Below are 21,673 nucleotides of genomic sequence, written 5' to 3' on the forward strand. Positions count from 1 at the left end.
AGTTGTATTTCCTCTGAGGTTCAGAAGTACCTAGGGACCATTTATACATCCTTATTTTTTTTCATATTAAATTAAGAAATGAAATTAATCTTGACATTTTCTTAGATTAAAAATACTTTATTATCTTAAAAACAATTCATATGAGCAAATAAAATCTATAATGATATCACTCAGCATAGAAAATTACACACACAATGTAATTTTAGCAGATGTGCAATATTGTTCCACTTCCAGCAAATGTAAACAAAGATAACCATCAATGATTTAAATGTGTAGTAGATGTATGCTCACATTTTTACATAGTTGTATTTCTTCTTCCACTGAAAATACCATGATTTCCTTTGTCATTCTATTGTTTTTTTCTTTTTGGTTGTGCCAACTTTTCACTGCTGAATGGACATTCTCTCTTGCATAAGAAATAATTATTCTTACCATTAGAAAAAGAACCAAAGCATAACACAATTTGTTGAGCACCTATTTTTTGCCAGGCACATTACTTGTAGTGTATCACTTTATTTTCCCAAGCCTTGAAGTGCCAATTATCTTTGTACAGAAAGAAGCTGAAACCTAGAGAAGTAAGTAGCTTGGCCAAGCCACACAGCCAGTGAATACAGAGCCAAGATTTGTGCTCAGGTCTGAATTCCCAGACCCGCATTTCTCCAAACCCCAGAACTCTTAGGAGCAGGGCTGTAAGGTCGAACAGCATTACTAGTTTATGACTCTGGCTACGTTTTTCCATGTTGCTTTGTGCTGCTATATAAAGTCCCACTCCCTGAGTAGATTATTTCCCCCGCACCTTTAAGAAACCCAAAGATCTGAATCCTCTCTTGGTTGCCTTGTAAGTACTGTTTTCAGAGTGAATCCATCTTGACGTTGAAGATTACCTGTCTGGGAAGGAGCGTGGATAATTTCATGGTCTGCCCTGAACTCACCTAGTTCTGGACTCCCACCCTTACTTGAAGGTTGAGCACCAAGGTTTCCTGCCCTCCAAACCAGCAACAGACAGAAATAGACTTTCTTCTTTATTTATTATCACCCCTTTTCATCCCCTTCATCCTTCTGAGAAAAGTAGCGAAGCGTATTCTATCAAAATGGGAGATATGGGCACTCTACTTTTATTCTCCTGCGTCCCCCTCATTGCTTTAGTGGCTATGCAGGGGAAACAGGTCTTGAATAGAGAACCGACCAACATCAGGAAATGTAATTATGGGAGATGGGGCACTGGAAACTTCCACGAGGATTCAGGGACTGTTTGCACACCCCGTGTCTCCTCTTTTGCAGTTTAGGAGTGAGCTTAATGTTCCACTAACTGCATCGGAAGGCATCAGAGAGAAAATGTGGGGTTCTGCTCTACTGGTTCCCTCTCTGAAGAGCTGCAGAACTTGCATGATCAACGAAGTTCCCTTCTTGTTAGTCACTGTTAATTACTAACTTTTGCCATTTTTAAGGTTTGCTTTGTTGGTAGAACAGTGACTTTGAGGCTTGCTTTTCGTGTTTCCTGTTAAAATAGTCCCTGTTACCTTTTGACTCCATGACACCCACGAGGTTCTAGATAATATGCACACATACATAGCCTTTGCGCAAAACCCGCATAGCTGCCATTGCTCTATCTTATTACTGAGGTTTGTTTGGGGTTTGTGCTCTTGCACCAGGCTCTTGTAAGTTTTATAAATAAAAATGGTTTAGCTCTGTTTCAAAGAGGATTTGTCCCTGCAGCTGATTTTACTATAATATATAGCTTAATATAAAAGCTAGCATTCTGAATACAGTTAGTCTTCAAAGTGGATTAGGGCTGCTGTGCTTCGGGCATTTCCAAGGCAGTCGTTTCAGCACAATGCATTAGCTCGACTGGGTGCTTCTGCACTGCAAAGGTTGGAAAGATCACGCGCTTGAATAGAAGATCTAAATGCCATCTTTTAACTTTTACTGAGCATGATGGAGATGATAACGGCATGGCAAAACCACTCCCGTTGTAAGGAAGCGATGGAGCATTCACTAGCTACTTTAGAAAAGGCAGGTAGAAAAACCCAAGACATTGGAATCCGTTTTATTCAGACTGGTAATAGACTGAAAACTATGAGGATTAGGATTATACTGATTGTTGCCATTTTCGACCTTCCCCCTTCTCCACAGGCCTTAAAGTAAATAGACCTATGTTTTAAGCTGTTAGGTTGAGCTCAGACTTTATTTATTTTATTTTGTGTGTGTGTGTGTGTGTGTGTGTGTGTGTGTGTGTGTGTGTGTGTGTGTGTGTGTGTAAGAGAGAAGGAGGGTAGGGAGCTACTGAAAAAATCAGCAGATTCATACATGGGGCCTCTGGGGCACTGTGTAGGTAAAGAGGGTTTTTATACTGCTCTGTGGTGTGTGTATGATGTGTCTATGCAGCCAGACATCCCTTGCTGCCTGATGTCCGTATTACATTAGTGATGGATATGCCGTGCTTATACACATGATTGCAGACATAGAAATAATGCAACCATAGATTTCACTTAGCATTTCCTAGGGAAGGGGCTAGGTGCTATATGTATATTATCTTACGTATGCCTTACCACAAGCCCATGAGACAGGCACTATGGTTATCAATCTGATTTTTCACATGGGTTGACTGAGGCACTGAGAGATGAACTTGTTAATACATGGTGGGTCCAGGATTTGAACCCAGACATTCTCATTCCAGAACCCTTGCACTTAATTGCTAGGTGCTGACTCCCATCAGTGAGGACATAAATGAGTATTATAAGCTTAACGTATTTGGAATGCATGCTGTAAATGTCAAGATATGCAAATATGTCATCAGTTTTGGGAATTCGTATGTCCAGGATATGTATCTGCACATACCATGTTTACACGTATCTCAAAAAGGCCATGTGATATATATCAAGAACTCATGGTATTTTGTATGAGGCATATACAAGAACTGTGTGGTATAGATGTATACATGACTTACTAAATCAGGTACCAACTTAGGAACAAGATGCTGACATGGAGGACTGAGATCATGCCACACCAGAGGAGAGACCAAGCTCACCATGGGGAGAGCATAAGCTCTGGCATCAGATTGTCCAGTTTGAATCCCAGCCAGCTGCTGGTTAGCAGTGTGTCTTTAAATGACCTTTGCAAGCCTCATTTTTCTCATTGAAAAGTGGGGATACCAATGAATTCCTGGGGTTGATTTGAGTATTAACTGAGATGGTGGCTGATGCATAGTAAGTGAACAGTAAATATAAGCTAATCTTACTAGGATCCTATTTGGATATTGATCTAATTAAATAAAAGCCTCTTCCCACCTTCTGCACAGAACCTGTGTTTATAAGCTGCTCTTTGCAACATTTCCCCTCAGAAAACAAGCAATCTATTCCTGGAACCAGGGCCAAACACTTATCCATATGGTACTTAGTGCCAATAATGGCAGAGTATTTTGACAGTGTCCTGTGGTCCTGAGGCCGGGCATGAGAGGGCACTGTTAGTAAAACAGTAACCAGGCCGGTGAGGTCAGTAGACGTGTCAGGTAACTTCTGTAAATATAAAACTGATTAAAAAAAATTTTTTTTAAGTCACGGTAATGTGCTTCTGGACTCCGCTCTTTCACTATTAATGGATTGACTTCATCTTCACAGCACAGCAAACTGGCTAACAAAGGCAGCCACGGAAACACGCAATTCTAGGGCCTAGTTTCTTATCTGTAATATGTGTGGGTTGGCTTCCTCTAAGGTATTTTTTTCCGCTTTGAAACTCAAATGGTACAAACACACTTGGGGGAGTTAAATTATGGCCAATGGCGTCCTTACAGTCAGGACTGGCAGACACCCTTTGGAGAGGAAACTGCAGACAGGGTGGTTGTGTTTTGGAGTACACGGAGCACCAGTAGGCCCCTCGGCCCCGTTTCCCCAGGGGAAGTTGGAAGACTTGTGTATCTGGAGATCTTTGAAAGAGCAGGATGAAATCCCTTTTCTCAGGAATGGTTAAGCGGGGGCCATCACAGGACAAAGAGGATTAACTTCCAGTGTGGCGTGAAGTGAGAAAGAAAGGAGAGATTGGTGCTTTTGCTAATGTGTATCAATAGCTTATTTATGTCCTCAGAGTGTTGAAGTATTATTTCTGCCAGGTATTATGAATGTGTGACTGACCCATCCTGTCAAATATAACAACCTTTTGGAAAGTATTCATGTAAATCTTTTGTGCTAACAGGAAAGTTCCTTCTTGCTTGGTATCTCTTTACCTCAGTCCTTCGTGTTGATTGTCTTTAGATTATAGCTTGTCTGGAAAAGCCAAACATGGGATCATCAGATCTGATGAAACCTGATGGGGCAGCTTCCTGAACAGCTTTCTGAACCAGGAGGTGTGGTTAAAAGACCTTTGGTAGTTTCAGACCAGGACACGGCCTGCAGGTGACTTATTCTCAATAAAGCTTCATGTGGACTGTGACACTGTATATGTGTGACTCATAACACCTTTAACCTGCTTCTGATGTAGTTCAATCATATTTGTGTTAAATAGCTTCTTTGTGCAAATACAATTTCTTATAGTAAAAATACTGTCTATTTGTATTGCAAAACATTATAAATTTATTCATTAAAAAATATTTCTTAAGACTTGATAGATAAGCAGCTGTTTCCAAATTCATTCTTATTTCTTCCTTTAATTGCTCCCCAAAGACTCATAGTCCAAACACCTTTACCTAAGAAATCAGAGCTTTTAATTAATCAGGAATGAATGTTCTGGGCAAAAAGCGTAAAAGTCCTCCATGACTTCTGAGACCTCCTAGGTGATGTAGGCCAAATGTGACACGATCATCTAAGGGGAAGTGTGAGCATAGTCAGAGCTGTCCCTCGTGATGCTGTAGGGCTGGGACAGACAGTGTCCCGGATCTGTGCCTCTCTAGCAGGGCTTTTCAGTGGAGGAGCCTCCTCTAGAAGGTGCGAGGCTGCGAATCTTATTGCACTGGATGCTCCCTTAAACCTTCTGACCTGTCCTCTGTACTCACCATGCCCTCCCAGCCATCATTTCTTCATTCACTGACATTTACAGAGCATATGCACTGTGTGGTGCAGTAAGCTCTGTAGCAGGATAACAAAGATGAAGGCGACATAAATTTTGCCTTGATAGCGGTTACAGTCTGAGGGGAGGTGGAAAATGCATATCCGTAATTATGATACAAGGTGGAAAATGGTGTGTTGCAAAGTTGTGTGGGTAAACTGCTCCCAGGTTTCTTTTTATACTGGTAAGGGTTAATTTAGATGAATATGGAGGACATTGTTGAAGGAGAAAGAAAGAGAAGTCATAAAAGATGATTAGAAGAGCAAGAGGATGTGTGGATTTGCTACAGAACTTTGGAACCTGTAGAATAAATACTGTACAACCTTAGTGCTGGAAATAGCCTCTGAGGTCATCTGGTCTCAGCCTCAGAATGAGAATCTCCCCCTAAGCTCAGTCTATGCTTGAATACCACTACTGACAGGGAACTCAGCACTTGTTTTTGGATTGACAGCATCTGGTCACTAAAGGAAGTTGGGGTATCTCTAAGAATGGCATGTTGTGTTGGGGGGTATGGGAGAGAAGAGGAGAGGGAGAAAGAGGCAGGATTGTGACCTGGATTTTCATTATCCCAGTGGGGCTGAAGGACAGTGGGCCAGCTAGTGCTGACTGGTTTTCCTTTGAGTTAAGCTGGGGACATTTTATTATGTTGGGGATGGAGGCTCATGTCCTGGTTCCAATGTCCAAGGATGCAAGGGTGAACTTGCCTGGAATGAGATCATGTGAGCAAGCCTTTAAGAATGGAGACTTTGCTCTGGCTAGCAAGATTTAAGTCACTGCCTTTCTACACCCTGAAAACAAGTGAGATTTATCTTTGGAAGCTAAATTAGAACCTAAAGACCACAAAGCTTCCAGTTCAGCAGGGTGTAGCAAGCCTCATTTTAAGCAAACTAATTTAGTGGAGCCTCAGGCTGCCCCATTTATCAGAGGTCAGTGGCCCCCTCCTTGGTGTGCTGGAAGACCCTGCTTGAAGCATTGTGTGGCTGATTCTCAGTGCAAGGAACCCCCATATACCAGCGCCTGCAAGGCCCTGCTGACTCACCTCGGACCTCCAGATAGACTTCTTTCAGGTAAGAGGTACTTGAGACACTGGGTGCAAATTAGGCGTTAGGGCTGCTTGTTTATATGATCTGAACATGCCATCAAAAGTATTTCTTGCAAGTATTTCTAGCAAGCAAGGTTTGCTAAATATTTGAAATAGTGTTTCTTTTTAAAATATTTAAAATGTGCAGTAGGAACTCCTAAGGAAATTGGTATTAACTTCGTGGTATATTTAGGTAACAAATAGAAACTGGCTGAATTAAACAGGGAAACAAAGTGTATCGGTTTGCAGAATCACGACTCCACATACTTATTTATTTGCCAAACTGAAAATCAAATACAAGTCTTCGCAAAAATGACAGACAGAACCAGTTTGAATGGTGGCTGAAAAAATACATTTTACAGGGGGCTGAAATGGAGTAACACAGTGGAGTGGAGAAAACACTCCTTTGCGATCCAGAATATCTGGGTTTGAATCACATCTCGACACCTAAAGTTCTTAATGTCTTGGAGTCCTCGGTTTCCTCATCTCTAAAATGAGAAAAATGATACTTATCTTACTGGATTTTTATGAGACTTAAATGAGAAAATATGGGGCCTGGCTTAAGAAATCTTAGGTGAATCTGAAAGTTTTTAGGACTTTGGAACATTTCTGATTTATGTCTGACTGCACCACATTTTTCGCTTGGTTCAGATCCTCATTATCATCATGCATTTGCCTTGAACTGAAAGGGTATGAGCATATGAGTTAATTATTTGCAGATATCCTTAAATTAAGCCATGGCACTATTGTAAAGTTGTGTATGACGCAAGTAACATAAAAAATACATTAGAACTTCCCACAAACAGGAATTCTATTTGTGCAGAGCAAAAAGGCCTTTCCAAAAGCAGATAAACACCCCATTATATCTTTTGTGCAAATCTAAATGTTCACATTGTTGGGATTAGTTCTAGTGAGGTATTTGTGTTTGATTAGCTTCTTGCTCTATGAGGGCTTAGGAGACAAGTAGATGCATACAGAATGTGTGCAGAAAAAGCACGACTCCTTAGGGCAATTTGTCTTTTAAAGATTCTTTGGGTAAAACATGCTACCCCCAAAATAACCACTGGAAGCAATTAAGGTAGAATTTGAGCAACAGGTGTTTAATTACAGAAAGCAGTTTCACTTCTAGCCCTATGACGCTGGCCCAAGATTTGCTTGCCCATGTCTCAGTTTCTTATTTGTGAACCTGGGTGCGACATGGTTAGGAAAGGATGGACCCATTATCTAATGAAATTGGACTAAATATCTAATATTTCTTCCAAGCCTACAATTCTGTCACCCAAGGAAGGTCTGTTGCTAATGAAATGCTCCAACTGTCAGACAGAGTTAATATATCTTCCAAAAGTACCAGCTTACATCAGGTGAGTGGTTGAAGGTATGGGAAATGGAGCTCTCTTCTTTTTCCCGGAAATGTAGAGAAACAGATCACTCAGTGGTCAGTGACATGTTTCTTGTGTATTTGGACTCTAAGTTATTCAACAGGTGGCTTCTGCATAGAATGTGCCTTATTCAGGTTTATTAATTGAATAAAAATGGTCATACATGTAAAGAAGCTATTACAGAGAATCCCTTTTGTGAAACAAATGACCTCTATCATAAGATCATTCTTACTCATATATTTTTAAAATCTGTGTTTTCATGCACCAGGATTGCTTAAAAGCACAGATTCATAGATTCTGAGGGCTGTAATGGAGGCTTTAGAGATCATCTGGCAGAACAGTTCCCCAAGTCCCAGTGCCAGGGTGTTTAATACTGTGCAGTCGCTGAACTGAGGAGAACTGTGAGGGCAGCGGTCCAGATTGTCAGCTTCTAGAGTGGGTAAGGGGGGAATGCAAACATGGGCAGTAGCTACTAAGGAGAGCTTGAGGCCAGCATATAATCAGGGTAGAAGCAAAGGGACTATTCCTGGAAAGTGGGCCCCTCTGACAGTGTGATTTGCAATTAAGGCACGAGCTCACACTAAATACAGAATTTTACAGGTATGAATTATTTACAGTCACTACCTATAGATGCATTACTTGCAGAAAGATAAACAACTCAGGCTGCAGTGGGAATGGCCGTCCGGACCTGGTTTACAGGAGCCGCCACTGAAAATCTTCCACCAAGCCCAGGCTTCTTCAGCAACTTCCTGTGTCATAATGAAACAATTCTCATTTTTTGTTTGAAATGGTAGGAAAAGACTAGTCAGGATCCCCCTGGTGCTGGGAAAGCACACTGCTGTAATTTACAGAAATTCAAGAAATCTTTGGTGAATCTGAAAGTTTTTAGGACTTTGGAACATTTCTGATTTATGCCTGACTGTGCTGGGAAAGCACACTGCTGTATCCCATCAGAACCAAGTAGGCATTTGGACAGTTGCAGCATTTTATCTCAGGGTAATCAATATATTACCACAGTTCCATTCAACCCTCGAAGCAATCTGGAGCACACTGCTCAAGCTTCTCCACTGCTCTGGCCCTTGTTTGCTTGTCTGTGAAAGGGAGCTACTTTTCTGACTTAGCAGAGGTAGAACGGCCTGAGTACCTTTCAGAAATAAAAGCCTTACGTGGTCGCTTTAGCACTTGAATCATTTCCTAGAGTTTTGAGTTAAGCTTCCATCTGATCCTGGCTTGGTCTTTGTATGCGAAGTCCTTCAACATCTTCGAAGCCTCACCTTTTTGGAACTTGATTTTAGGAAAAGTCCATAACCATCCTTTGCCTCCATGTTCTAATCTCTAAAACAGAATGAACAGTGGAGATAAAGTGATGGTTGGATCAGATCTTTGAAATCTGTTCCATCACTGTGGACTGATGCGATCACCAGAGCACAGGTTTGCTTTTGTGCACCCCTGTTTCCAAGCCCCTAGAACAGGGCGTGCTCAGTAAGTGTTTGCATGGGTGCATGGAGGAAGATTTACGGTAGATAGAATCTCTTCCTCTAATCCCTCACCCAGCTGAACATTATGACCCAAACTGTTCTTGTTGAAATTCCAAGAACACACCCTGCTCACTTGCACCTCAGCACCTTTGCACATGTGGTCCTCTGCCCTCTTGGTCCCATGAATGCATGCCCACATTGGTCTGCCCAGGAAACTCCTCTACTAACCTTCGACCCTGGGTGGGTACAGTCTCCTCCATGAAGTTCTCTCTAGATCAACATCTCTCTCTTCTGGGCTCACACTGTATTTGGTACGTGCTTCTATTGAAGTGGATTTCCTTACCAAATTATAGTTCTTGGATTGGTTTTCTACTCTCCCCCATCCCCAAATTTCAAGCAACTAAGGCCAGGGTCATCTTTGATAGGCAATCAAAGTTTATTTTTAGGAATAAATGAATAGTTTAACAGAAACTTTTCAGAAACTCTTAACAGTACCCAGTATTATTGTATGCCTAGAGTCTGCATAAATTTAATACGTTTTGATTGACTTGTTAGATTACCAGGTATACCAACAAGCTTCAATTTTTCTTAGCAGATTAAGGCAAAACTCCATTTTAAATGGCATAATTATCCAGTCATGTTTTGTTCCTCTGAAACACAAGATCTACCAGTAATAATAATACACACACACACACACACACACACACACACACACACACACACACACACACACACACACAACTTTTCACAATTTAACTCTTGGTCCCAGAAGTGTGTTTAACACAGAGTAGATGCTCAAAAACTATTTGAGAATGAATAGATGTCTCTCATTCCTTTCACTGCCTGATTTCTGGTAAGAGCAGTGTAATCTTGCAGCCCCCATCTATTCATCCCCTACTTGCTCTTTAAATTACAATAATCACATTTCTTCTCCTGCCACCATACTGCAGTTGTTCCCTCACAGGTCACCAATAACCTAATTATTAAACCTAATGGAATCATCTCAGTCTTCCTCCTGCCTGGCCTCATTATAGCATATAGCATTATTTATCTTTTTAAAATGTGGTACAGTTGAAAAGGCATGGGTTTTATAGTAGAGAGACCCTGTTTAAATGTGAGCTTATCTTTCCCTTGCTAGCTGTGTGACCTTGGGCAAGTCACCTTTAAAAATTTCTCATCATCTTAAAATGGAGCCTTTGATATCTATTTCTCAGGGTGCTCAGGGGGTCCAGTGGGATTTGGCACTTGAAGCCCTTAGCCCAGTGCCTGGATTGCAGGAATCATTGAATAAATATTGGCTCCTTTCCTCCCTGGACTTTGAATCATTCTGCACTCCAATCTGCATCTCTGAACCAATCTTCATAGGGCTTTTCTTTTCCTTGCCCACCTCCTCTCATTCTACATATTTTTCCTGCCCTATTTCAGATTTTATCCATCTCTTACTTGAACTGTTTGTCATGCATGTAGCTGATATTCAAAAAGTACAGACACATTGAGTAATAGTCTTCTAATTGGCCTGTGTGTGTCCCATCTTTTGCTTCTCCAGGACACATTTCACATTGTCACCAGAACTGATGTTCCTCAAATACAGCTCAGTAATCTTACTGCCCCATCACCCCCAATATTTTTTTTTGAATAGCATTCCTTTGTTTAAAGAATAAAATTTGAGCTTTGAACACTCACAAGTCTGACCCTCTTGTTTGTCCAGCCACATCTATTATGTCTTTCATATGCCCTGGCATCTCTCCCTACTTTCAAAAACTCTCCATGAGTTTTTACACCACAGTACCTTTACTCAGACTATTCCTTTATTCCAGAATGCCCTATTCTTCTTTTCTATTGAAATTCATATTTGAAGTCTTAACTTAAATACCAATCCCTCCACAGAGACTGCCTAGAGGACCTCTTGCCCTCAAGTTAAAATGTATGGATCTTTCTATTCACACCTTGTTTGCTCTTACATTGAGCACTTAATTAATCCTGCCTTGCTAGACTGCGCTCTGATGCTCAAATACTGCCTTCTTTGTCTTGCTAGATCCTCAGCACTTAATAAGAGGCCTCACTTAGTGCTCTAGCTTAACAAATACTTGTAGAATTAAACTGAACTGAAAATCAACATGAGTAAGTCATGTTTCCTATAATACAAGGATAGTATAAAGGTGACTTAATTAGAGAAAACAAAGGCTAAAGTTTACAGAGACCTTACTGGGTGCTAAGCACTGTTCTAAGTGCCATACACTGTCCGAATGCTCACAGCCACCTCAAGAGGGAGATCTATCAATTACCTTGACTTTTACAGATGAGGAAACTGAGACACAGTGAGATTACATAATCAAACAGCCAGTAAGTGCTGGAAAGGGGTGCAGAGCTCAGATATCATGCTTTGGGGCCTGTGCACACAATCCCTAGTTTATAGTACCACTGGTATTTGCTGACTCTTCTGGGTAAATAGCAGAATATCTGAAGCATGTTGCCTACCTGCCTTGGGAAGGACAGCAAGGAGACCAAGGCAGAGGCCTTAGGAATTCTTTCCCAACCCCAGCTTGCACAACCTGTCCTTGTAAATTCAGAGGCCAAGAGATGATGTCTGTCCATGCGTTGGTATTCTGGTGTCAAGAACAGGGGCAGTTGAGCAAAACATTCTTTTGATGAGCAATAAAACCACAGAGGCTTATCTGGCAGCCGGCCTTCTCCTGAGGTGACGTCGTTGATCACCGTGGCCCCTGCCGAAGGCCAGGGGAAGCTCTCTGCCAACCTCGTGCATCCCCCGGGGCAGAGGCCTCACCAGCTCTCTGTCCTTAAGAACTGAGACTCCCCAAGTCTCCCAGCATTGTCTTCTTTTTCCTCAAAAGGGGAAAGCTAGTGAAGTGGTCTTAGATCGTATCTAGGCAGCATTCTCCATCCTCCTCTAACCACACAAATTCAGTGCAGTTCCCTTGGACTTCTTTAGCAGCTTAGTTCCTGCAAGAGGAAATAAGGTAGGGGTTCATGGCAGGAATGGAAATGAGATTCCAGGGCCTGGGTTGAAGCTTATTCTCTCCAATTCTTTCTCCTGTCCTTGGACTCTGCACCCCAGCTCCTTGCCCCTTCACCATCCTAGGGATTGGTCCCTGTATTTCTATTTCACTGTGCAAGGCATTAAAGCAATGTGTGGGTGTCAGGGAAGTGTTCAGTATCCAATAATCGAATGCCTGGAGCCAGAAATGCATCAGTTTGAATGGACTTTGTTTTAGGCTTAAGTGAATTGCTCTTTTTTAAAGAGAGACAATCTGGGTCTTACAGACCCACGAAGGTAGGATGGGAACTGGGCCTTTAAGAGACCATCTCTTTTCTGCTGCTGCCTCTTATCAAGGCCCCAGTTACCTTTAAAGATGTGCAGAGAAAACCGCTCTCTAGCCATCTTTGGTCATGCATTCCAGTCCTTAACTGGTCTCAGTCCTGGTAAGTGTTTACCATCTCACCTGAATCTCCCACACTGAGCTCTACAGAAACTTACTTCCTCTTGCAGTGGAACAGGAGAACTAGAGAATAATGTCAGGCCATCCTTCATTGTGTACTTGAAGATAGGTAATAACCCTGCTCTCACCGCTCATCCCCATTTCTATCAGATTTCCAGCTTCTCTGATAATGTACGTGGGCCCACTGCCTGCCTCGTTCCCGTGAATGGGCCAGCCCTTGGGTCTGGCTGTTCTGATGTTGTGCAGGAGAGAAACTGTCCCAGCCTCGAGGGTGTGGACTGTCTGTCTTGTAGCAACAGCACCAGAGGGGACATTTCTGTCTGTGATCTTGGGATCTGCCAGACTTGGCATCCCTGGGGCAGGTGGCATGGTGTGTCAGGGGGGGCTGTGCCTTCTAGCTCACGCTTCTGGCTGTGCACCAGGAGAAAGCTAGCTTCACAGCTGCTCTTTTTCACTTAAGTTCCCTCCTGAAGTTTCAGCTGAATAATGGACTACAGCCTGTGGTGTCCAGAAGTAACAGACAGGTGTTGGGTGTCTTGTGTCTGCAGGAAAAGGGAGCCTGAGCAGCTGACAATAAACAAGTTGTTTGGTAATGTGAGCGCCTTTCATTTAAAGTTAGAGGCCTGGCTGCGGCGGTGGGGAGAGGGGGGCCAGGTTTTTCAGGCACCACCTGTCTGGGAGGCCAGAGTTGAGGTCAGTTTCCCAGAGAACCACAGAGCTTGCTGAGGGCCACATACAGGAGAGAAACGGGGAGCAGGGAGCAGGGAGACCTGGAGAGGAATGCAGGGGCTGAGATTCTGACAGGGGTCGTGGAAACTCTTTGGTCCTGACCCCAATACCAGCTGCTTTGGAAAATTGTTTTTCAAAACTTTGCACTTCCATTTCCCCCTTTGTAAAATAACTGCTGGAACTGGGTGGATGTATGTAATCAGGTGATATCCCAGCGAAAGGCAGGCTGGTAAAAAATCCTGGTGTTTGAAGAAACCTGCTTTCCAGAGCTGAAGTGACTGATGAGATTTTGATGGGCTTCAACTGGCTTCAGAAGACCTGGGTTCAAGTTCTGGTTTCGCCATTGGTTTTTATCATGGTTGTTTTTCTATGACTTTGGGTAAAGTTGTACCTCAGTCCTAGCATCACTGGAATATAAAATAGTATGTATGAAAGCCCTTTACAAAGGTGTAAGGGTTACTATATGAACAAAACACCCTGGAGAGGAGAGATCAAAGGAAAGAGACACTTGGTTCTTCCCGCCATGTGTTTATAGTCTTATGATGGCTCCCAGTTGCCAAGGATTTCATTTCTCAAAGTGGGGTCCCACTTACCACCTTTCTGGACAGTGCCATGGTGAAAAGTAAACAGAAACAGCTCGGGTGTGTGTGTGTGTGTGTTTTGAATATGGTTTCGGTGGATGACTAGGTGGGTGACGAAGAGGAGGGGCTGTAGGTGGAAAAGAACAAGGACAGTGCTAAGAACTTGAGGTACTCTGGGTCCCTGATTACCTGTCAAATGAAAACATTTCAGATTTAGTGTGAAGATTTTCCCTCAGACCAGGTGAAATGGAAATGATCATTTTCAGCGACTGCTGTGCCGAAGGCTTAAATGAAATCTCATAGGATTTTAGATTTTAGGCCCAAAATCTACTGTGGGTGGAAAAACTGGCTAAAGTATGTGGGAGGAAGGAGCTGGTGACTTTTCTTCCTGTTGAGAGGCACATGTTCAAATTCAGCGTGCTCATGATCAACTCCACGGGGGCTGCGGCCCTGGTCTATCTCCCTTTCCCCAAAATGCCCTTTGAGTTTCTGGCCCCTGTATTGGGAATCGTGCTGGAGTTTTCATTTTGTTGTTTGCAGCTGAACAGTAGCATCCCCCTAAACAACTGAGAGCCCAGTCTCCTATTTCAACAGCCCTCAACAGGCAGGTCCCTTGAACTCAGTTATCAAATGCCCTGCAAAGCGCTCGTCCTTGGAGGAAATTCAAGGCAATGAGCAGCTGTGGCACCTCGGCCTAGCTCCGGGTCCTGAAGTTTGGAGTTACAGCCCAGCCTCCTCAGCATTCCCGGAGCCGGAAGAAGCATCCAGCTCCTCACCAGGCCTGCCACCTGATGCGAAGGGGTTTCTCCTTTCTGTGCCACATCCGGGAGTTCAAACAGAGTGATACCAAACCACCCCTGAGAGAGCCAGTGGCCGGATGTGGAGAGTCCAAAATAAGATGAACTGACATTCTGGGGAGTCATTTACCAGTGGGCCCCGGCCTTGGCTTTTTAGCCACAGTATCTCTCTCCCTGAACAAAATGTACTTCCCTCAGTTTCCCCCACCTCTTGGAAGTTGTGCAATGTCACGATGCCTGGAGCTCCCCACCACGTGTCATTGCAGGGCATGATGAGTCCAAGGCCAGCTGTCCCACTTGATGATGTCTTGTTCAACTGCAGGGATGTATTTTCTTGAGTTCTTGTGATCTTGAGGACTGTGATTTCTTTCCTCAGCTTTGGGACACTTGTGAATCATTCCCAGGACCTTCGTCCTGGCAGAAACACCGGGCATCAGCTCCCAGCTGGAAGGTGGACTCACAGAGGGGGGCAGAGAAGAGTAGTTGAATTAGATTGTGGAGCTCAGGGCACATTCTTTTGTGCTCTTGCTGGTCTATTTGAAGGGTACCACCTCTCCTTTGTAGAGAGCTCAGGGCCAGTCTCTTAGGGTGGTACCTGTTCTTAGGGGGTGAGAGGTCAGTGTGTCGTGGGACACTACCAGGACTGACTCAGCCGTCCCAGGTTCCATGAGCTGGGGACATACTATAGACTTTTCTGGTGACCAGTCCATGTGCCTTTCAGGTTGAGGCAGAGTTGATATTATCATCCCCCTGGAAGATCCAGGGAGCACCCCCAGCCCGCTGGGGCTCTGCTGGCTGCTCTGCCTTCTGGGTGCTCTCCCATCTCTAACCCCATTCTGTGCTTGTGGTGGGGCGGATGGTATTGACAGGGTCGCTCAAGAGGGACAGGGGTCAGTCCCCTTTCCTCATTGGCCCTGTGTGTCCTGTCTCTCGGATCCTGTTGTCTGTCCTTCCTTGGTGTGTCATGTCTGATGTCCTCAGCGTATTCCACAGGAGAACCGTCCCCTCTTCTCAGCTTGTCATTTTGGAAGCAGCCTCCAGGAACCTTGCTGTCTCCCTCTGACTATGCCCACGCTTCCTGTGCCCCCAATGGCCCCACAAACAGTACAAAGAAAGCACCTTTCTTAGTAGAGATCCAGCGGAGAAGTCTCCTGGTTTTCCCTCAACCCCTGTACCTTGGCTGGCCTTGGAAAGCGAGGACTCAAATTTTTGATTCCCCGCCCCCCCCTCCCCCGCACCATCCCCATCCCCCCGCAAAGAAAGAAAGAAAGAAAAAAGCAGGCTGGTTAGACGAGAGAGAGCTGCCCGGCCAATCGTCTGTCTGAGAAAGTTTGTGCTGTGATCTTGTTTCATTAGGCTGATTGGAGCAGCCTCCACTCGGAGGCAGAGTCCCTCCCCGAGGGATTCCGCGTACAGTTACACGAGCTGTCGCTGCGCGTGCCTGCCCTTTCGGGACCGAGATGACCTTCCCTCCCCTCCCTCCTAGCCCCCTGCTGCTCCTCCTCCTGTTCCGCTTTTATCCAGTGTCTCGCTTCCTCTCTCTCTTTCTCTCTCTCGCCCTCTGCCCCTCCTGCTCTCTACCTCCCCGCAGCGCCAAGCCGGCGCCCCAGCCCGGTGAGCCCGACGCAAACCGCTGAGAGTTTGCCGAGCTGCCCCCCGGGGCCCCGGCAGCCGATCCCGCTCGGGCACCGACGCCAGCAGGCGAGGCGGCGAGGCGGCGCGGCGGAAGACAAACAAGCGCGCGCGCGCGCGCGCGGGGAGCCCCGAGAGGGCGGCCGGGCGGCTCCCGCCGCGCCCAGGTCTCCACTCCCGCGGCGGAGCGGCGCTCGGAAAAGTTGGACTCACGGCGGCCGCGCGCCGGACAGCGCCGGAGCCCCCGCGTCCCGTCCCCGCGGCGCCCCGGGGGAGGAACCTGGCGCTTCCCGCCGCCCGAGCCGCGCGCGCTGCCTAACGCGAGGGCCGAGCGCGCCGCGGGCCTGGGGGGCGGCGGGACGAGCGCGGGCTCACGGGGACCCATGCCGGCGGCCAACCTGATGGAGAGCCTGCAGCTGCCCGCCCTGCAGGTGCCCGGGCCGCAGGGCGCGCCCCAGGGCAGCCCGGTCTGGTCCAGCGCGTCGACCCCCACGCTCCGCCGCCGGCGCTTCAAGATGCGCCGCACGAAGAACGTGCAGGAGCAGAGCCTGGAGGCCGGGCTGGCGCGGGACCTGCCCGGCGTCCTGGCCCCCGGCAAGGAGTTCCTGCAGCTGCCGTCCATCGAGATCACGCCCTCCAGCGACGAGGACACCCCGTGGTCCAACTGCTCCACACCCAGCGCGTCCCCGCGCCGAAAACGCTTCCTCCTCCGCAAGTGGCTGCGGGTGAGGCAGCCCAAGGAGTGCAGCGAAAGCAGGTACGTCCTGTCCCGCCCCCTCGCTCCCCTGTCCTCCCCTTCCCAGGGCCGGCCGGGGCCCCAGGGCCCTCTGGTGGAAACTTCAGCCCGGGGGGCTTCGGGCACCGGGGCTGGAGGTACCTCGGCGTCCGCTAGTGTCTCCCATCTCCCAGCCCAGGGCTCTGGGCCAGTGCCCGGGTACTCCCTGACAACACGTTTCCGTGGGGCTTCGTGCTGCATTCCATTCCATTTCATCCTCACGGCAAAACGAATAAAAACCATAGCAGCCAATTAACATCTAATGTGTAATGAGCCCTTATCCTGGCGGGGTGTTATGGTAAGCTTGTCACTGTCCCCAAATTCTCACAAGAACTCTTTGAATTAGGTACTACTGTTATACCCATTGAACAGAAGGAGAGAGCAGAAGGAGGGATGCCAAGTGACGCCTCCACCTGGACTTGTATTTCTGACTGTGGACTTTGAGAAGTGCATTTTAATTTTTATTATTTAATTTTTGGCCACACCAGGTTGCCTTTCCTGGCCCACATGAGTAGAAGGGGAGGCGGAGTATTCATGTCGAGTGAGTCACGCTTCCTACCACCTTGAGTCTTTTACACACCTAGGCCTGGGCTACACCATGGTGATGTGCACCAGCTACTTTTTGCCTGGATGAATGTGGCATCTGAGCAGTGGAAGCTGCTTTTCCTACCACTCGGTATAGAAAACCATAGGGCAGTTCCATACAGCGTTGGCCAGGAGTTGTTTGAGGCGAGCCTGGTGCCCGATGAGGTGGCAAAAATCTTCTCTGGCTCTTTTATACCATGGACCCTACTCACTTACTTTTAGACTGTAGGGTCCTGGTTCAGCCATAGTTTGTGATCTTTTCTTGGGACAACTGAGCAATTAGCCACCTTCCCCAGGACTCCTTCTCCCAACAATCTATTCACTTCCATTCATTTCAATTCAACAAGTATTTATTGAATGTTCTTGTGAGCTCAGTCTGGTACCAGCCACTGGAGATGTGGTCATGGACGTGAGGGGCTGGGTACAACAAGGGGATGTGGACTTCGAGAAGGAGGATGGGAGGAAGCTGGTATAAGAAATTAAGACGTGAGTTTCACTGGTGTTGAGGAGATGGAACCACTGCAAGACATACACTGCGCGTACCATGTGGGACTGATTGTACAAGAAGAGAAGACGAAGAGGCCAGGGGCAGGAGATCAGGAAGGGGAAACAATACGGACAAAGACAAAAGAAACGGGGTGAGCCATGTGTGTGTCGTTGAGGGGTCATTGAGGAATCGGGCCAGTTATGCTGAAGATGAGCCTTATAAACCTCCCAGGGTTCCTCTTTTCTGGCTGCATGGCCGGGATGTCATTAAGCCTGAGGTGCCGGTGTAGGGCTTGTGTTGTTGGGGGGCTGTCTGGGGACTTGAGGATGACAGTTCTTTCTGCTCTGGCATTTCATCCTGCTGCCATTTCGGCAGAGTAGAGGCAAATGGGGCAAGCTGGGTGGGAGCTAATCTTGAACTTCATTATGGTTTGTCGGCTTTGTCCTCTAATATGGAAGACCCTAGAAGAGACCCTATTTGGACCTTGAGATCCTCCCATGTACACTGAAGACAAAAACTGGGGACAAGCGTCTTGCCTTGCTGGTCAGGTGGGGATGGGGGTGGATTTGGTTAGGTGTAAGGAAGGCTCTCCTGGTTTTGAGATATACCTAAGGGTGCATGGAATCTTCTTCATCATCTTTTTTTTTTACTATAAAGGATACAGGGTTTAATGGTTTATAAAATAGAGTTTCGACCTCAGTTTCATTACGTTCTGGTAATAACTCCCAGCATGAATGAGAAAATTGCCGTACCCCTGTGTGAGTCAGTTTCCTCATACCCAAAACAGAAATAATGAAGCTTGGTTGTCATTAAGTCTCCTTAAGATCTTCAGATGAAAGATATTGGATGTGTTCAAGACAAATTATTCAGCAGTATGCTATGAGAGATTCTCAGAGGGGAAAGAGCTAGTTGTGGCTTAAAAGTGTAGTTGGAAGTAAATGGGGAGGCACTCCAAGAATATATACATATGTATGTTTGAGAAGAGTGATCCCAGGAAACATCAGGGATCCTGGAAAGCTCAGCTTTGATTCTGGTCCTGCCAGTTTGACAGGAGACTTTGATGTCATATTTAGCAATCTCATTTTCCCCATTAGTGAGATACGAATGGCCCAAGGATGCTTTATTTGATTTCCCTGCTCAAAAACCTACATTGGATCCTCTGTGATTATGCACTATTAGCCTGTAGCTTTCTACAAGGTGCCCACAGCCTCCCTTGGCAGACTTTTCTTCCACTCTTTACTTTTTCTCAACTGAGAATACTCTTCTCTTCTTAAGCCAAGTTCTACCCATGTGGAATGCCATCCTTCCTTCCCTTCTCCACCCATCAAGCTTCTAACCCTCCTTCTGTTGCTTGAATGAAGGGCTTGACTCATCCTGAGTTCTGGGTCCCCTGTAGCAATTTCTTTTTATTAAGGTTATCATTGATATACATTCCTTTTCCATGAGGTCTGCTCTTTTCCCCAGATGTAGGCAGTCTGTTGCAGTGTTCTTTCCTGTTGCTCTTTCAGGATTAGTCCTATTTGCTGTATTTTCATAATCAATGTGGTTTGGGGAGGAGGTTTCTGTCTCACCTCTCACACTGCCATCTTTAAGCCAATCGGAATCTTCATTTTTGGGGGGAGCAGGGAACATGCAATTAAAATCAGGATTTTCACCTCCTATGTGTAGTTCAAGGCAATGCCTTTAAATGGAGGCTTGTTGGATTAGAAGTGTGTGTGTGAATATGTAGAAAAAGACCAACTCTGGATTCAAACACAAATTTGTCTGACTGAAATCTCTACTCTTAACCATTGTTATACTGCCTCCTGTTGGAGTGTTTTTGGATTGTGGCTAAGACAAAAACCTATCATTTTTAGGCCTTGGAAATGAAAGGCTTCTTGGAAACAAAGGAAGCCATCAAGTGAATAGGTGCTCGTACATGCCCAACAAGAACCCCTGAGAAAGAGTTGGCATTCGGAGGCAGTAAAGCACAAAGAATATTGGACTTACAGTCAGGGGAGAAAGGTTTAAATTTAAGTTCTATTATGTATGAGGTGGGGAACCTTGGGTGCCCCACTTTATCTCTCTGGTTTCACGGTCTCCATCTGTGGAGGGGGAGATCTGTGGATTAATGGGAGGTCTCAAGAGTACTGCGTGGGAAAACGTTTTGTCAACTTCTCCTTGTTCAAGGGTGAAGGACTATTGCCATTATTTGGTGAAGAGGATGTGTGAAGTGGATGTGTGCTTGAGAGTGTGAGGTTATAGGCTCACGTGTTTTGTAGCTACACCTGGGACCCCTCGCACATTACACAATTTGAAAATGATTGGAAAATGACTCTGCTCTGGCCCCACATCAGGGACCAGACGCATGAGCACTCCAGGCTCAGCATGGCATCCTTCCTCTGCCCATTCCCTATTCCACATCTACCTCTCACCGCAGAGAAAAGCACAGTGCAGGCCTGTCTGACGTGGTACAAGGCAGGGGGCTGAGAGAGCCCCAGTTTGTGGATTTTAATGGCACAAAGTTGAAAATATAAACAGAATCAGGGGACCCCTTTTTTCTCCTTAACCCTAGGAAGAAAGAAGTGGGGAAAATGATAAGGTTTGCATGGTTTGGGGATCTTGGACCTTGGGGTACAGTACTGAAATACTCCAAGTCCCGTTTTGCCTGGTTCATCTTTATATCCTTGCTGTCTGACACCATACTTGACTTCTCAGGGCAATCAATAGATGTTTGTTGATGAACAAATTAATAATGAATGAATCAATGATTTCTTTTTTTCTACTGTTTGGAATGGAATTATCCTTATTTGTGAATCAAGGAAAATTTCCTGGAGGAAATGAATCCAGAACTGAGTTTCTTTTTGGTGACAGCCTTATTGAGATACAATTTATATGTCATACAATTTGCTCATTTTTAAAGTATGCCATTCAGTGGTTTTTGGTATATTCACAAATATGTGTAACCATCACCATGCTTAATTTTAGAACATTTTCATGTCCTCAGAAAGGAACCTGTACCTTTTATATCTCATCTTCATTCCTCCTGTCCCCCACTCCCCAGCCTTAGGTGACCAAGAATTTGCTTCTGGTGGAGAGCTGAGTTTTGAAGGGGGACTAAATGCCTATTGGTAAAAGCAGTTCGGCTGTGTTGACTTCAGGTGGGGATGGATGACCAAGTGTAGGATGTGGAAAAATGAAGGTGGTGAGTTGATGGGCTGACAGATTCTAATTTATGCTGAAGAGCTTGAACTTCAATTAGTCAGCAAAGATGTATTGAGACCCTATTGCTAGTGTGCTTTATATGCAAAGAGGATTCAACTCAATGGGGAGCCATTGTAGGTTCCAGAACCTGGGAGAGACATGCTCAGAGTGGTATTTGAGGCAACTAATTCTTGCTTTTCCAAGAATGGATGGTGAGGATGAGACCTGATCCTTGCACTGTTCTCCCAGCAGTCTAACCGGAATTGTTGTCTTAGCCACCATGTAACATAAGATGGCACAATTTTTTGCTGTCCATGTTGCCCCCGGAGCACCCTGAATAATGTAGTCTGAAGTTGATGGGGCAAACTCTTAGAATTAGTACCTGTATCTCTCCCTATCCCTTGGCTGTAAATAATCAAAGCCCAAACTGAGGATCAGAGCCCATCTCTGACCTGCTGGGTTACAGCAAAA

At 45.5% G+C, this 21,673-nt stretch overlaps 2 protein-coding genes across 12 annotated transcripts in view; one reads left to right on the top strand and one right to left on the bottom strand.

The window, feature by feature from the left end:
• Positions 1 to 21,673, bottom strand: part of SCN3B (sodium voltage-gated channel beta subunit 3) — a 261,377-nt gene that overhangs the window by 59,596 nt on the left and 180,108 nt on the right. The window lies entirely within an intron of this gene.
• GRAMD1B (GRAM domain containing 1B) overlaps positions 1 to 21,673 on the top strand; it is a 182,565-nt gene that overhangs the window by 4,814 nt on the left and 156,078 nt on the right. For 4 of the 11 annotated variants that reach the window (XM_057490933.1, XM_057490934.1, XM_057490938.1 and 1 more), the window contains exon 1: positions 5,812 to 6,104. The exons of 3 other annotated variants lie outside the window; for them this stretch is intronic. Coding sequence is in view for 4 of the 8 variants with exons in the window: in XM_057490925.1 (XP_057346908.1) it covers positions 16,556 to 16,929 (374 nt within the window). In the remaining 4 variants the exon portion in view is untranslated. Of the gene's footprint in view, positions 1 to 5,811; positions 6,105 to 16,100; positions 16,930 to 21,673 lie in introns of those variants that run through there. 4 more of the 11 variants (XM_057490925.1, XM_057490926.1, XM_057490927.1 and 1 more) reach the window with 1 other exon arrangement.

Source organism: Manis pentadactyla, chromosome 13 (genome assembly GCF_030020395.1).
Source record: "Manis pentadactyla isolate mManPen7 chromosome 13, mManPen7.hap1, whole genome shotgun sequence".
NCBI lineage: Eukaryota > Metazoa > Chordata > Mammalia > Pholidota > Manidae > Manis > Manis pentadactyla.